Source organism: Metopolophium dirhodum, chromosome 8 (genome assembly GCF_019925205.1).
Source record: "Metopolophium dirhodum isolate CAU chromosome 8, ASM1992520v1, whole genome shotgun sequence".
In the NCBI taxonomy this organism is placed as follows: Eukaryota; Metazoa; Arthropoda; class Insecta; order Hemiptera; family Aphididae; genus Metopolophium; species Metopolophium dirhodum.
The window spans coordinates 23,665,336-23,681,872 of NC_083567.1; the positions used below are offsets into that span (position 1 = coordinate 23,665,336).

The following is a 16,537-nucleotide window of genomic DNA, read 5'->3' on the forward strand; positions in this document are numbered from 1 at the left end:
TTAATTCTTCCATTCCCCACAGACAGTTCGGTTGCAAATGTGATGCACGCCGTGCGTCAACGCAACCGCGGTAGCGCGTAGGCCGCGAACGGACCGGTTTGCCTACGAACACCGCTAGATGTCTCCGCCTCGTCGACCCGCCGCTTTTTACCGCGGACCCACGACCACCGGGACCGGTCACCGCCGGTACGAAGTTTTGTCAGAGTGTCAGTCACGCGTTCCCTCCAAAAACCGGCGCACGCGTCGATCACGCCGATATTTTTTTTAATTCCGCCATCGACAAGACTATACGTGTTATTGTATATTTTATAACTGTTTTAACGTTTTCGTCGTCGTGAAAAAGGACTTACGGGGTTGACTTAATGCCGTAAACGGTCCAGTGCCTGGTCGCGTTATTCTCAACTGCAGCAGCAACAGCTCTGCTGCAGGCATCGATAGCGTACTGCACAAGACAGAAACAAACAAAAAAATAAGGTAAGAAATCCAAAATTATATTTTAAAATGGCGGTATTGACCAACCGTACGTGCACATATTATAATATATACGCGAGTCGAAGTTGAGCAAAATATGTTGTAATTTATATTCAATAATAATATAATATTATGGGGGCGTGGTGGTAATAATAATTAACGAACGCGTGTCATAATAAAAATAAGACGTGCCGCGCAATAGGTATCTATAAAGTATAAATGGTAATAAATCCTATAGTTATATAATTTAATAATTAATTATAACATCGAAGCACACCTCGTAGACATTGGAATTCACAATTCATAATTTATTTTTGTTTGTGTCCGTGGACACCTATTGTTTTGGGATTGATCCACGGGTTAGGTTCCGCATCCACAAATACGCATGTTTTTAGTAGTCACAGATCGGGCTATGGCGACAAAAATTGAATAATGTCAACAAGTTTTGCATTAACTTTGATTGAAAAAGATTTAGCTTATTAAAAAAAAAACATTTTATTATTTTAATTATACATGCTACTGAGTTTTTTTAAAGAAAGTAAAAAAAATATTAATACAAATTGATCTAGTGGCTCTAGTTAGAGAATATTACCGTTTCTATTTCTTTATATTTGTGTAATGAAAATATTGAAATATTAAACTAATTTTCTATTAAATCAAACTAAATTATAAAAATGCGACTTTAAATTGTCTGAGTTTGCCAATGAAACGGTTCATTATGTAAGCAAGTGTTCAATACGTTTGAACACTTATAAAATATTTCAATTTACCTTTAAAATAAGACGTCCATGCGGATGATATAACAGAAATATTTCTGAAATATTATTCTGCTAGTATCTTGTACATATTTTAAAGTAAACACGATACTACAATATGTCATAATAATATAATATAGATTTTACCTGTTTGGCTATTTAAATCATATTAGTTATATAACTTATAATTTATGTGAAATGTATCAAAATCAAATCAAAATGAAACTATCAATACTATATAGGTACCTACCTACCAGGGACCTAATAGCAGAGGTGTTCCCAATATTTTTTTTGAGAGTATACTACGACTCTAGTCAAGGTGAAGATCCATGATTTAGTAATAAACATGAATATTTAATAATATACAAATATTTTTACTGTGGTCTATAATTATAAAGGATGTGTTAAAAATATGAAAAAAAAAATCAAACTTTTAAAAAAAGCTTGAAATTACCTTTATAAGTCAATAAAATATGAAAATATACAAATACTAAAAAAATTAATTAAATAAATTGTTAAAAAATAATTTCTGCATCTTATTTTCGTCGTCTATTTCTTTTCTTTCTTTACCTCTAGGAGTGGAAACGGCAGAACGGTGATCTCTTAACCAAATTTTAATATAAGGTCTAGGATTAAAATCTGCAACTGAAGGGCCATTGATAGAGATGAACATCAAATCTGACACATTTTCAATGTTTAATCTAGTCCTTAAATCAGTTATTGTCAAATTCATATCGGAAAACCCTCGTTCACAATCAGCTGTTGAAGTTGGGAGTATATTTAATGCTTTCATGCAACTAGAAAAAACATTTCTTGAACGGAAGTCAACTACACTTTCAAATTCAGAAAAACCTAATGTCCGCCAAATTTTGGAAGTATCCCATACATCTTGTATTTGATTATCGATTTGACTATCACTAACAAAATTATCTTCATTGGGCATCACTAGCTCGTGTGAACTAGTAGCACAAATGGCAGTATTAGTCGCATTTTTAGGTTTTTTTTCTCGGGGCATAAAAAAACTATCAAGTGTTCCGCTTTCACGTTTAAAATTCGAACTCATATTTGATAAAAATTTAAATAACACTTTATACAGTAAAACAGATTAGGATAGTTAATTAAACTCAATTAAATAAATTAATAAAACTGCTCAAATAAAATGAATACGTTAGTAATTAATAATTAATAAAAGAATTAAGAACTTATTCGCGGTAAACAAAGAACGGTAGATCACACAACGCACAATCGATTTATAAAAATAATAAAATGTTACAAGTCGGCGGTAACGGATGTACTGATTAAATTAATCGTGTTCAGAGTCAGACGCATTTCCATCATCTAATCTAATCTATCTAACGCGATAGTTCGTTTCTTGTTTTCTGAGAATCTAATAATAGTTGTAAGATATAAGTGTCATATTTCCGTTATCAGCGTCATAAATAATAATTAACTTTCGTAGCATTTTCTGAGTAACCAAAACCAGTTTTTTTTTTACTTTTGTATATAATTTGAGAGTATACGCAGTATACCCATAGTTCTGACAAAATATCTTGAGAGTATACGGCGTATATGTAGTATACCCTTTGGGAACACCTCTGCCTAATAGTATCTACTAGGAAAATAAATGCATATTTTACAATTATTAATAACTAGACAAACATATTCATGATTTATATTTTTAACAAAATAACTCATTTTGATGGTTAAAAAGTAGGTACACGGTGACGCTATATAATATGAGTAGAAAAAATATTACACTTCGATAAGTGTTGATATAAATAACACGTATAATAATAATAATAATAATAAATAATAATAATAATAATAATCAATCAATAAATTAATTTTTATAATATTGACTAAATTGTAAATTTAGTCATTGCAAGAATGTAATGTCATATATTTTTATGTGCTTTTTCACATTCTCACTAAACATATTATATATAATTTATAATAATTATAATATATAGTAGAATATAAATTGGTACATTTAATATTCAACAGAAAAATTGTGGTCAAATGGCGTTCGGTCATATTTTATATTTGTGTATATCTACAATCGATGTGGTGCTTAAAGATTATTTTATAGATATTCCATCGTGATAGTTGATATTACTAAAAATTGTTTTGCTGATCTTCATTTTTCTCTGTGAATAAATTTAAAGTTAGAAAATAAATTGCTTTCTTAAGTTACTTTTGTATTTGAATGGTTTTGCAAAAAATAAAAATAAAACGTAAAATTACATAATATTATTATGATTATAAGGTAGGTACTCTTTGTTAAAATATTATAATTTTCAAGATATTAAAACTTATAATTCTTTCAAGTATTTTCATAAACAATAATAATAATACAAAAATTACAAAAGCAAATAGGTATTTAATAAATGTTATCATATCTCATTTACATTTTTGAAATTAAATCAGAATAGTAATATTCCATTAATTCATTAGAGCGTAGGGTGGTCAATGTTTTTTTTTGGGGGGGGCTTTAGCCCTTCCAGGGGCAGACATGTAGCGAATCGTGGGGGGCTGTTATTCAAACTGGGGGGGGGGGGCTAAGCCCCCTAATACTATGCCTATGCATTAGAGTCAATATTGGAATAGGTATACTACGTGCGTATCAGAAACAGGTCACTATATAGAAATTCTCAGAGGCGTTGTAAGCAAGGTTTAAGTTTCACCACTCATTAATTTGAGAAATTCCGGATTGTTCGATTTTTGTGATTCGGCTGTACAGCTACTCAGCTATAGTTTGATGAATTATGTTAATTTCGAAAAAATAGTATTCACGCGTGCCGATATATATCTACCTACTACCTAGCTGAATATAGTAACCTATAAAAATATGTAGTAATATTTTGCCGTTTTCTTAAGTTTGCAATAATACGTCGTAGTTACTAGTAGGTATAGATATATGCTACCTATATCATACACATACACATTACACAGTACACACACACACACACACGTTTTGACGAAGCACTTTTCCCTCCGGTCAAAGATAAATAGTAGTTTTCTGGTTTACAATAATACACGGTATAGCGCAGCGGTTGTATTTGGGCGTAAGGTGTCGGCAGACGTACGTGGGGGTTATGAAAATATATAGACACAACGCGAGTGTATAAGAACCGAGAGTCTGATGATTTTTTTGCATGTAGGTAGTAGGTACCGAATTAATGCTGCACACGGGACTATAATACTATAGTTGTATGGCCGCGCGCGCGCAAAAAAAATAAATACTTTCGAAATAGAAATCTGCGACGTCTGCGTCTGTTGCAGAAAATAAGCGAATTCATATTCTCCGGTTTTATATACAGTCTATAGTATACTATGTATTTATTATATCGTGGGCTAGGTGTGTACCTAAAATATATATTTATTTATAGCACACCATAATATTATTATGTTGGGATGATAATATTCTCGGCTTTACGTTCGTGTAAATTGAGTAAGTTTGCCATCGAATCACATATTATTATGTAAACCTACATCACAAAACCAGAATATGTCAGAATATTGTCTTTATATATACCCATGCCGTGCCTCCGCATATCAAAGTACTAAACCGCGAGTTCCTGGAACTGGAGAATTTGAAGTATGACGGATGTGACGATGACTAAGTCGGATGTTCGTCATCTAATTACGGTCTGACATCATATTACAAATGTGATGGAGACGCGTACAGAACCAATATACGATATTATTATTATGAACAGGTGCAGCGCATGTTTCAACTGTTCGCGGCGATGTAAAAATAATGGTTTAACAGCAGTGACTACGATGGTCGTTTTGCATCATCATTGTCTGCGTTGCGGTTGGCGTTAAACATCATAATCCCAACAGTGCAAAAACTCGTTCAAAATACGTAATAATGTGATATAGTTCCCGGTTTTTCGGTGATTTAAAAATGAGCTTTGCGACGGCCATCAACACTATATACGTATAGTCGTATAGATATATACGGGTGTAATAAGTAATAAGTAATAACCAATAGAATAGAATGCGGGTGTTGTTCGTATATTTACCTATTGTTCAAGTAATTTTATACCACGTCAAACTCGTCAGTTTGTTTTCAAATGTTTACATCGTTCGCTCGCTACTATACAGTAAAAACAATATTTATATACACGTCATAAAAAATGCTGTCGCTCGCGAGTACGCGCCTATATAATAATAATAATAATACATCACGTATTGTATTGTTTAATCGATCGCTTACGAGACGGCGAGCGTCACCGCCGAATGGTTTACGCGCGCAGACTTTCAATCATGTCCGAGTAGTCACACGGAATATGTATGAGAGTATGAGACATATTTTATACTGCAGGCGGGAGAGTAAAATGAACACACATTATTATAGTTAAATATACTAATTTCATACAGCTGTCGTCATTTTCACAGACGTTAAACGTTGGGACGGAGACAAAACTGTGTACATTTATGCGTCTACGAAATGTATAAAATAATATAATATATATTATATATATATTATAATAATATACATTATATTATGTGAATGCTAAAAAATACCGATCTCGAACGACCGTCGTCAGCCACTCAACCCGCGCTGTAGCACTTTTCAAACAACAAATATAAAGAAATATCTCATCACGACGAGATCCTTGAAGTTTATATACCTATATAATTCATTGTGTATGTACTAATGTTCAATAATAATAATAATAATAATTCACAAAAACGTGTGCACACACGACGACGACGACCTGCAAAGATTACATTTATCGTATATAATATTATACATATATATATATACTCATGTATAATATTGTATTAATATTCAATATACCGACGACGCGTTTGGGGGGCTGTTGTACGGATCGTCATCTCGTCTTTTCGCGATTCTGATTCGTACAAAGTGTATATTTGACGACACGTCGAATTCTTTTGAATGTAAACATTGCGTTGTATATTATGCTTATCGTGATGATGGTAAATGACAACAATAAACGTATTATTTACCTATTTGTTGATCTAACTGATATATGTTTACATATTATTACATACACGGTTTGACGACCTTAATAAGAGTACCTATGTGCTCTAATTTGTGTTAACCAAATGGATGGCGATGATGGACTTCAGTGTGGTGTAAAAATAATACTTTGTTGTTGGTTTTGAAAGGTCTTGATTTTTATACGGAGATTGATTACTTACTGAAACGTCAAATTTGTATTGCAATATTGCCAAGTATAAATTAATATAGTTGTCTTCATTACCGATATAATATAGCCAGTGCCCGGTATATGTATATATATGTTGAATATGGTCCCCTAAATCGAAGAGAATGGATAAACAAACTATACAGTATAATATACATAACATAATATTATGTATCTACCGGGTTTCGGAGTACTTAATTCGAGTGTACAGGAGAGAATCGATTAAACGTGAAAAAATAATAAAGATTACTGTGTCCAAACACCTAATATCTGATTTTATAATCAATTTAGAAATATTATAAAAAGTTCAAGTGTGGGGGCTACTGGATCTAAAATTATATAGACGTCTGCGTGCGGTAGATGTATATCGCACAATATTCGTGAGTTCGTGACAGAAAAAAATGTTTGCTTTATAGTTTATATACTTTCATATTATGGATCTAGTCTTCGTTTACCTATCTTTATATTACTTATACAGATTTATAAATAGTAAATAAACATAAAAATGTCCATTGTTGCTGGACCCGTTAGCGAAAGATTTACGCATATTATTTGGCAGGCCATACCTCTGAGTATCAGCTATAAAGCAGTGGTCGTCGAGTGGTGACTGGTGACACTTATTCAATGCTGTATTTGACCCCGGTGTAATGCGGGCTGCTGGACACAATCGACTATCGAGTTGATTTAATTAGATATCGAGACCATAATACTATATTCAATTCTCCTTAAACAAAGGCGGTAATAATATTCGTGATAATAACAATAATGTAAACAATAACATACAATAACACGTGAACGGACACCTGATACACCTCGCATATATAGATGCCTATCGTGTGCCCTTGACACATTGATTTCAGGTGATTATGTTACAAAACCACAAACATAAAGTGCCCATCCCCGGAGGCTCGGCAACGCCCGTGGAATAATTTTTTTCGACTAGGAAGCCTTTTTCAGATGAGTCCATTAAATTGAAATGTATTGTACATTATAATCATGTTATTTTATTATACGGCGGTGACAATGCGTTCGGGTATTTTATGAAACGATCGCAATTATAATATTAGTCGCAAATCTGGGCGAGACGTGGTAGTAAACAGCTGCAAAAGGTATCAGCTTAGCGCAGCGCGTAGGCTCTGCAGTTCGTTACATTATTTGATTTTTTTTTTTTATATTGAAGTCTCGCCACGCGTCCTTGTCGAAGGCGGCGACTTTTGCCTATATCATACACCATCGTTTCCGGCTGTATCCACGAAGCTTCCTACCTGCTTTTAACAAACAAGTTATATATACATACATATTTTAACTGGGTTATTACAATGCCGTTCCGAGGCTGGTTTACAGAGCCGAGCTGATTTTGGCGTTAACCTTGAAAATCCCAAAAAAGTTAACAGGGCTGAATAGAGTTGTTTACTACGCAACATAATAGGTCTACACTCTACGCTAATTGACCGACTATATACATATATTGTGGACATTACACATATTATTATGATTTTAATCACATAAGACCAAAATCATAAATATGTAGACCGTATTATACGATATAGCTTTAATCTGAAAACTAATAAAACAGTGCCTTCATTTACAATAGTATTATTATTGATCGATATAAATATAATTACAAATTTAAATACGAGTGATTGACATTTTTCGAACATCATGGGGTTACACAAATGCCATAAATTCCTAATTCATAATTGTATACAACCATATTTTTGGTGAAGTGGTAGTTAAAATATGTCTTTATTATTAATGGAAAATTAAAACCAAATAATAGTTAAGTGGAATGAATTATTACTACTTTTATTAGATACTGCTAAAGTAAGAATACACGATATTCAATTATGGAAAATAGAGCGTAAGTTTTTCAACTGTTGACCTCAGTCTTATTGTTTTTGATATAGAAGTAGCGTTTGATATACGTGCCTATAAGACATACGGGACGTGGGTATTGCTTTTATTTGAGAATCCTTGAAACGAGGAGGTTATGAAATAGTTCTAGAGAACAATATAAAATATTTTTAAAAAAAAATTACGAGTGTTTCCTAAGGCAATATTCATTAAGAGCCGTGATGAAGTATGAATTTACAAGAATTTAATTAATGAGAACAATAAACCTATAAAATTTGGAAATTGTATACATGTCTACAATCCAATTATAATTACAAAATAATATCATGTTCGGCATAAGTCAATATTTTTTTTTTTATGTTTCGAAGAACAATAAAAATATGTAATTTTAATTTTAATTTTTACTGATCATAATTCATAATTTCGTCGATAGCACCTATTTAAAAATAAGTTTTTTCAAATGAAAATAAACCCGTAGATTTGAATATTATATAGATGATAGTGTGAACACGCTACACACACATATATTGAAAGAGTGTTATGAAATCGGATAAGTACGTAAGTACATTACGCACACGATGAAAACAGTAATATTTCTATTATGTGAAAAGACGTATTCAGCGTAAACCACCGCTGCGATGAGCGAATGAGTCATTCGATACTGTCCACCAGGCACCAGCAGATTTTACCTTGTTTGTCCGTATATGGACGAACGACTCTCGTGTCGGGGGACACTTCTATACATGGCCGTAACCTTAAAAATCGCTAACGTTAATAATACGTGAGTATTATACCTAGATATTTCGTAGACGGGCAAACGAAAGATTCACCCCCGAAATTCGAAATTCTAACAATATATCGTACGTGACATGTATTAATATTCTGGATATGTCTGGCGCATTTGGAAACTATTGGTATTGCCGAAAACATATACGATTAATCCGAACGACACAATATTGCCCACGAACGGATGTACACCACACCATATTATAATATTATATACTATATAGGTACGTAATGTATTTATTTATTATATATAATAGCCAAGTGCATCCGATGGCGTAATACGCGCAGTGCACCGACGGGGAAGTGTTGCGGTCCAATGCAGACGACTACTATTATGTTATTTTACACACGACCACGTGCCCTTGAAATCTACACTAGTTTTTGGTCATGACATTGACGTCGTGACTCACTGGGTACCGTGAATATTAAATTAATAAGGGTGAGAATTATATAATATACTATACAGTGTGAGCAGTATATCTCTGAGCATCTCTGTGAGGCCGTCACATATCAATATATTTAAATGCAGTTTTTCGACAGTACCTAAACTATAAAAATTTAAATTTAATGGCATACATTCCTATTATAGATTACAGCTGTTGGAAAAACAGTATTTTTATGAATTTATTGATTTTGGGGCATAACTATGTGCCGTGTGGGTATCTATTATAAGTTACAACGGGCGGTTCTTATACAATCATATCTTTATCCTATTATTATTGAAAATTAAAACGCATACCAATTCATAGCGCGAGTCTTAAGCTATAACAAACGAGAAAAAAAGAGTTAATTTCAATCGTATACTAACAAGTATTTGTGCTTTAGTACAATATCCCCTCTAATCACCAAAATTTCAAGTTTATACTTTAAATATTATCTGTTAGAAACATTATTCCAAAGCTAATAATTACCGACCAAATAGTATAACAGAGAAATTAGTACGTCGACAGTAAAAATAAATAGTTATGTTAGCTAAATAAAATCCTACTACACTGTTCGTAGTAGGTACGTCATAATATTACATAATAATAAAATATTAATGCAACGTAGAAAAACCTTTTTGATCTGTGCGATCGCGTAATACCTTGCAGCAACGTAGTACGAGTGTACGACCAATCCCTCTCGTTTAGCGAGAATAATCTAGTTAATTATTTGTACACAGATCTACATATACGGCACATTGGCCATAAACATAGTTCTAAGACGAAAAGTTTTTTGCACAATATTACGCGTACAAATTTATCGCGGTGAATCATATAGTATAACAATAATAATATAAAGTTGTAGGTAATTAATAAGGAATATTAAGGGTACTTAGTAATTAAAATGGGACTATTATCAGGAATGTGTCTCTAAAATAGGGGGCTAGATCAAAAAATATGCACTAGAAATAATTTTTAATAGCGTAGTAGATATCAATATAAATTAATTAATCGTACAGTTTTAGAAGTGATAAACCACCATAATATAGGCATAAACTTATAAAATAGTGTAGACGTATGGTTGGTACTATTAGACGGTTATAGGACTACATATTTTTTGTAAATTAACCATGATAAATGAAAGTAGGGTTTTTTAAATATTATCTAAGGGTGGAGCTTCAGCCCACTCAGCCACCTCCCTATTCCCGCTACTGGGACTCTCGACTCGTGACTCAGTAATAAAAACGAAAACGCGGTTCTGATGTCAGCAGTCAATACGAATAAAAATAAGCCATGTAATATTTAGGTGCGTGAGTTTAGTTTATATGCGCGTACTTTATATTTATACATATGTACCTAGTTTACTATACGACAGAAGTTCTTTCATTAATTAATTTTCCGCTGGTCGGTCAACAACTGTGAACCATAATTTAGGGTGAAAGTACAGTCGTGCCACCTATGTAAAAGCACATGTGTTGTAACTATAGTCGTTGTTATTGTAGTGTTTTTATTTTTTTAACGCTGTCTTCAATAAATACGATAAACAACGATATTTATAAAATCCTATATCGTTGTGATTTCTCATTGCAAACGAGCAATAACATTATTATTACTATTGAAACCATTATAGTCGATGCACATAGGTACATAAAATATAATATAATCGCAATCACGGATTAACCTCGTTGAACCTTACACGCGGACGGATCGCAAAGAGGGAAAGTCAGCGATGGTGGCTGCTGTAGTGCTGACCTTGGCAATCGTCATCGTACATCGCTTGTCAGATCCTGTGCGGACCGAGGGATTTATATTCGTTATACAGACTTAATATGTAACGGTAGGAGTGTATTTTCCCTGAATATCCTTATCTTCGGTAAAAAAGTGTCCCTAAAATGTTCACGTAAATTTCCATTTTTTATTAGGTGGCTCATAATAACCAGGCATCCAGTCTACGTACTCTGCAAATATATATTATAACTGAGACTATTTTTCAAGTCTCGTTTCGCATGACACATCTCACACGACATACTCATCCCTCACGATCTATACACGCAATCCGTATCAAGAAAATAATAGCCACGCATAAATTCACAATACATAGGTAATGTACTAATGTGAATGCAGATCGTCATCGCGTCCGTGAAAAGACTCCAAAGATCGTCAAAATCCTCTCATCAGTGGTTTCTATATATTACGCCAGTGTATAGATTCCACCTCTTAATATATATTAGCTCGCCATCATCTCCTGTAAAAAAATTCCTGTTATAGTATCTACCTTTACCGCAAACGTGTATTTTCTGTAATCAAATTCACCCGTTGTATTAATCATTATTCAACGTGCAATTATTATTTTAATTTCCTAACCTGTAACTCTAAAAAACCCCTATGGGCTATAATAATAACCATCGCATATCGTGGGGATTTCTCGTCGCGAATGAACACAATAACAATATTGTTGTTACCGTCCGGAGATATAAATCGCAATCACGGATTAACCCCGTTGAACTTATAATATATACTCGGACCGGGAAAGTCGGCGATAGTTGACCTTGACAGTCGTATGTACCTTACTCGTTTTATATCACTGGTACAGCGGCGGCGTCGAGGAATTCCCTAAACGCCAAGACACTGTAATAATATTAATATGTCTGTATAATATGCTTGTACCTATGTACCCGACGTGGAGATAATAACGGCTGCGTCTCTGTCGTCGCGATGTTGTGTGAAAGTGGTCCCGGAGTGGAATTCGCTTGCGTCCCGTAAAAAAATCGTCGACAGACGAGCTTAGGAGAAAAAAATCGAATTAAATTTTTTTTCTAACGTATAGTAAGTTATCCGCGACTGGTTTTCACTTTTAACGCGCGCGGAGAAATCATTATTATTCCATTCTCGATCTGGGTCAACACCAAAAATATGTTATATTATGTGCATATGCGCACACATATGTCTCTTGTACGTAGGTACCTACCTAGTATATGTATAATTTTGAATAAGATTCCCGGGAGGGAGAGGAGGGAAGTGGGAGCAGGTATATAATAATTATATTATTATGATGTATACACCTATAGATATATCTTATATCGGACTACACAGGGCGAGCAAACGGTATCTATACATTTTAAAACCCGCGCGCAATCGTTCGCCCCGTGGCCACAGATCGTAATAGCTATTCGTTTATCATAATAATTGTTATTACGCGAACGGTGGCCCGGGCGCACCGTTTGAAATAAAAAACGTGCATAATTATTACATATTATCATTATAATATACGGCTTGAAATATATAATATAATATTATATATTATATACGGTTGATAATATAATCAGGACAGATATATAATAATAATATTATTTTATTATTATTATAACATATTATACGCGTAGGTACCTATATAAATTTAGCTACCGGTTTTTATTGCAGCACTATACCACGTACCAATACGTATATTATCGTTTACCTCCTGAGAACGCTCGTATCGAGATAAAAACAATTTCGTTTTTCGATTCGACTATAATATGTTAGCCTTTATAGTTTATATATTAATATTTTGTGTCCGTCTGCCCCGGTTAAACGTATAATAAATAAAACACAAGTAATCGACCGTCCGCTTTAATAATCCCGTCACAAATATATAGTATTGACCAACTACACTACTAAGTACAATATATTATTGTTATGCATTTGGACGACCGAATAATTGTATCGTGACAACGAGAAAAAAAACCAGATAGTATGTATGATGACAACCACGATTCGCCAAAAAAAAAATTATTATCCGGTTGAAACGGGTATCAAACATGTATTATTCGCAGACATGTAGGTGATTTTTTCTACCATTTATACCTCGTTTATAATGTGTATATTATAGTAGGTATTATACTATAGTGTATTCGCACACATAATAATACGCTATATAAGATGAGGTACATATCTTGCAGACACCAGCCAATAATTGCGTTAAAAACGGCACTCGTATAACATATTATAATATTATGATGAGCGTAATTCTTTAAGTACACTGTATGCTGCAGCTGCTGTCTAATAATTTTCCAACGTAATGTTTTACTGCATGTGAGCAGTATATAATATGTACCTACCTATATCATAATATGTATATATTATTCAGATCGCACTTCATCGTACGAATATAATATCATATATTATGATGTTCAAATTTTTGTTTCGTTATTATTAACCAATAATTCAGGATTATTTTTAAACGTCCGTTAATATAATAATTAATAGTAACACGTTATTTTATCAGACTGATCTTGATTGATGTGTCATTAACTCGTTCGGTTTAGATTTGAATCGAATTGTAATTTGAATACCTTTTGCAGGCCACACCCTCGTGCTGGGCGTTAATATGCTAAAAATCGGATTACGTTACTGTGCATCAAACACAATTAGAGGAATTAATTTGTTCGCACCCAATGATGTACTCTTACAAAAAATGTGATCGCTGTTATTGTAGTGCAATCGTGTACCGTTTTAAAATATTGAATAAGTTATAACTACAGCAGTTTAGAATTATCATATACAATATAGTATCAACTATCAACGTGTATCTATATTTAAGAAGCATAAAATTAATCTCAACGTTTATAAGATAAAATGTGAATTATTATGTTTAAATATATTTTTAGAGTATAAATAATCTTTACATAAAACAATTAAAAATGCCTGTACAATTATTTTTAGTTAAAAGTTATTAATTCCGTTTTTAAATGTATACCTATAACCTTTTTAGCATAATAGGAATTATTATGGTTACCTAGGTTAGGGTTTATACAAAATATATTTTATTTTTGATTTTAATATAATATGCATACTAAAATATGCAATAGGTATGCAATAAAATTAAATATTATGTCATATGGTGTTAGGAACAAAATGTTTAAACGCAATAAGGAGCTTACCTAATAATTTTAAATTTTAATTTTAATTCATTAAGCGTATTATTACTGGCATAATAACATTATTTAAATTTTTATTTAATTATCTGTAAAATATAGGAAATGACATATTATAGTGGAAAAATTACATTTTTTATAACAAAATTTAGCCTTTGAACAACTATATAGAAAAGGCCAAGGTTAGACAAGTTAATGAATAATTTAAAGCAGTTTAGTTAAATAAAAATAAACGACTTTAAATAGTTAGTTAATAATTGTATATTTTTAAATAATTTAGTGAAAAATTGTATTAAAAATATATCAACTCAAGTTCACTTTTTGACTTCCGGTGAAAACATTTATTCGGAATGATAACACGAACGTGTAAAAGTCATATATTAAATCGAACTGGGGTCCAATTTGAAATTAACTCGTTATTTAGGAAAGTTGAGTTACTAAATTAGAGTTGGATAACTTAACTTTAAATAATTAAATCTGGAAATATTTACGCCCCGGGCCTTGGAAATGACATATACTTATCAGAAGTAATCGACGAGTAATTAATGTATTTTGATAAATAATGAGATTGGAAAATAATATGCTACTGTTAGGCACGCGTGTAAACAGTATGTGTGAAAAATCTACAAAGAAGTTCGAGAGGAGAAATTAAACCTAATCAACGCGTTTAATTATTGTATTGTACCAGGCGCAGTATAATTTATTGCTTTTACTTATTATGTAACAATTTAACTATCTTAGTCGTAAGTATAAAAACAATTTTGTGCCCCCCCCCCCCTGATAATTTCTGGATCCGCCTCTGTATTGTACCTATATACGAACCGATGTCATATTAAAAGTTTGTAATACTAGGCAATTCTAGCGCCACACCATTGTCTATATGTGTATGAAAGTATGAATCGTATTTGCGCGTCGTTATATTATTGTTATTGACTTAAATCCGAATCTGTACGCCATGCGCTGCACACGATGCGTTCAAATCGTAAGAATGCGCACCACGTGGGAAGAGACCGCCAAAACGCCCATCGGTGCTATCAGATTTTCGTCGACTTTATAATATAATATATAGTATGAATATATATATATAAATATTATTATTAACGACGCCCAATCCGGTGCGCCGACACGGACTTCGAGGCCTCGAAGCAATTAGCGATGCCGTTTCGGGTACACACGCCGGTATATAGGTACATAATATCTTATATAGTCACGGCATGCCGATTAATCATCGACGGATAGTCATTTTGTCGGAGACACCCTCCGATGAGCCGTCCACGGAATGCCGTGTGTAAAATATTTAAATACTAATTAAAAGTATCATAAAATATACAAGTGCAGGCTCCCTATGGCTTGGTATCAGTATATACCAATATATTGTTGGTCGCTGCGTATAAATTACGAAATTACATTATAATATTAGAATTACGGTTCCCGTAATAAAGAACCAAGATGGCTACTGCGGTTACCAGTATGTAACCAAATTATTGTAACCGTAAAAAGAGGAAGACTTTGACGGTCTGTATCACTTATGCCAAAGTTATTTAAGTTTGAAAAAACAAAAAGTTACAATAATGTGGGACGTGAGTTACTAATAGTTTATAATAGGTTGGTACATTTTTAAATCGAAAAAATAAACGTGAAAATAATATTATTATACTGTTCAACAGTTGGATTCACACATTCAATTATTCGTATGACTGTTGGAGGTCGCAAACTCGAAACCCATAGTAAATGGCCTGGGCGAGTTCTACATTATATTATGTTATATCAAAGTGTGTAGACGTGTAGTATAGAGTATACATAAACATAGGCACACCTCGTCAGTTCGATATCCAAGAACACTTATTGCGTTATTGATTATTGCATCTCGATTGGAAAAGTGTATAATATTTTACCTGCTGTGTTATAAGTAGGTATGTTAAGTATAATAATTTTTATGGAAACCCGATTGTCAAAATGCGTACATAGGTAGGTAGGTACATATAAGACCATTTTGATTTCAATAATTTCGTCAACAATAACTGTAGATAAGGTTTTTAATCGGTATCATTGTTGTCCAGTCAATATGTTGACTAAACATCTACAGATTATAATAATGCCATTATCATTAATTATCAGATATTAATTTTAAAATCATACAATAATAGTGAGTT

The 16,537-nt window shown here is 32.8% G+C and overlaps 2 protein-coding genes across 2 annotated transcripts in view; one reads left to right on the plus strand and one right to left on the minus strand.

The window, feature by feature from the left end:
• The first annotated feature begins 202 nt into the window (after positions 1-202).
• LOC132949847 (uncharacterized) overlaps positions 203-16,537 on the plus strand; it is a 67,214-nt gene continuing 50,879 nt past the window's right edge. Inside the window, exon 1 of the mRNA XM_061020928.1 lies at positions 203-474. The gene's annotated coding sequence lies outside the window, so the exon portion shown is untranslated. The remainder of the gene's footprint in view (positions 475-16,537) is intronic.
• On the minus strand, positions 502-2,822 carry LOC132949849 (uncharacterized). Its single transcript, XM_061020930.1, has one exon. The coding sequence runs from the start codon at positions 2,287-2,289 to the stop codon at positions 1,726-1,728; it is 564 nt and encodes a 187-aa protein (XP_060876913.1). The 5' UTR covers positions 2,290-2,822; the 3' UTR covers positions 502-1,725.

Bases quoted from the DNA above. Each gene is read 5' to 3' on its own strand.
- LOC132949849 (XM_061020930.1), bottom strand. From the start codon at position 2,289: ATGAGTTCGAATTTTAAACGTGAAAGCGGAACACTTGATAGTTTTTTT.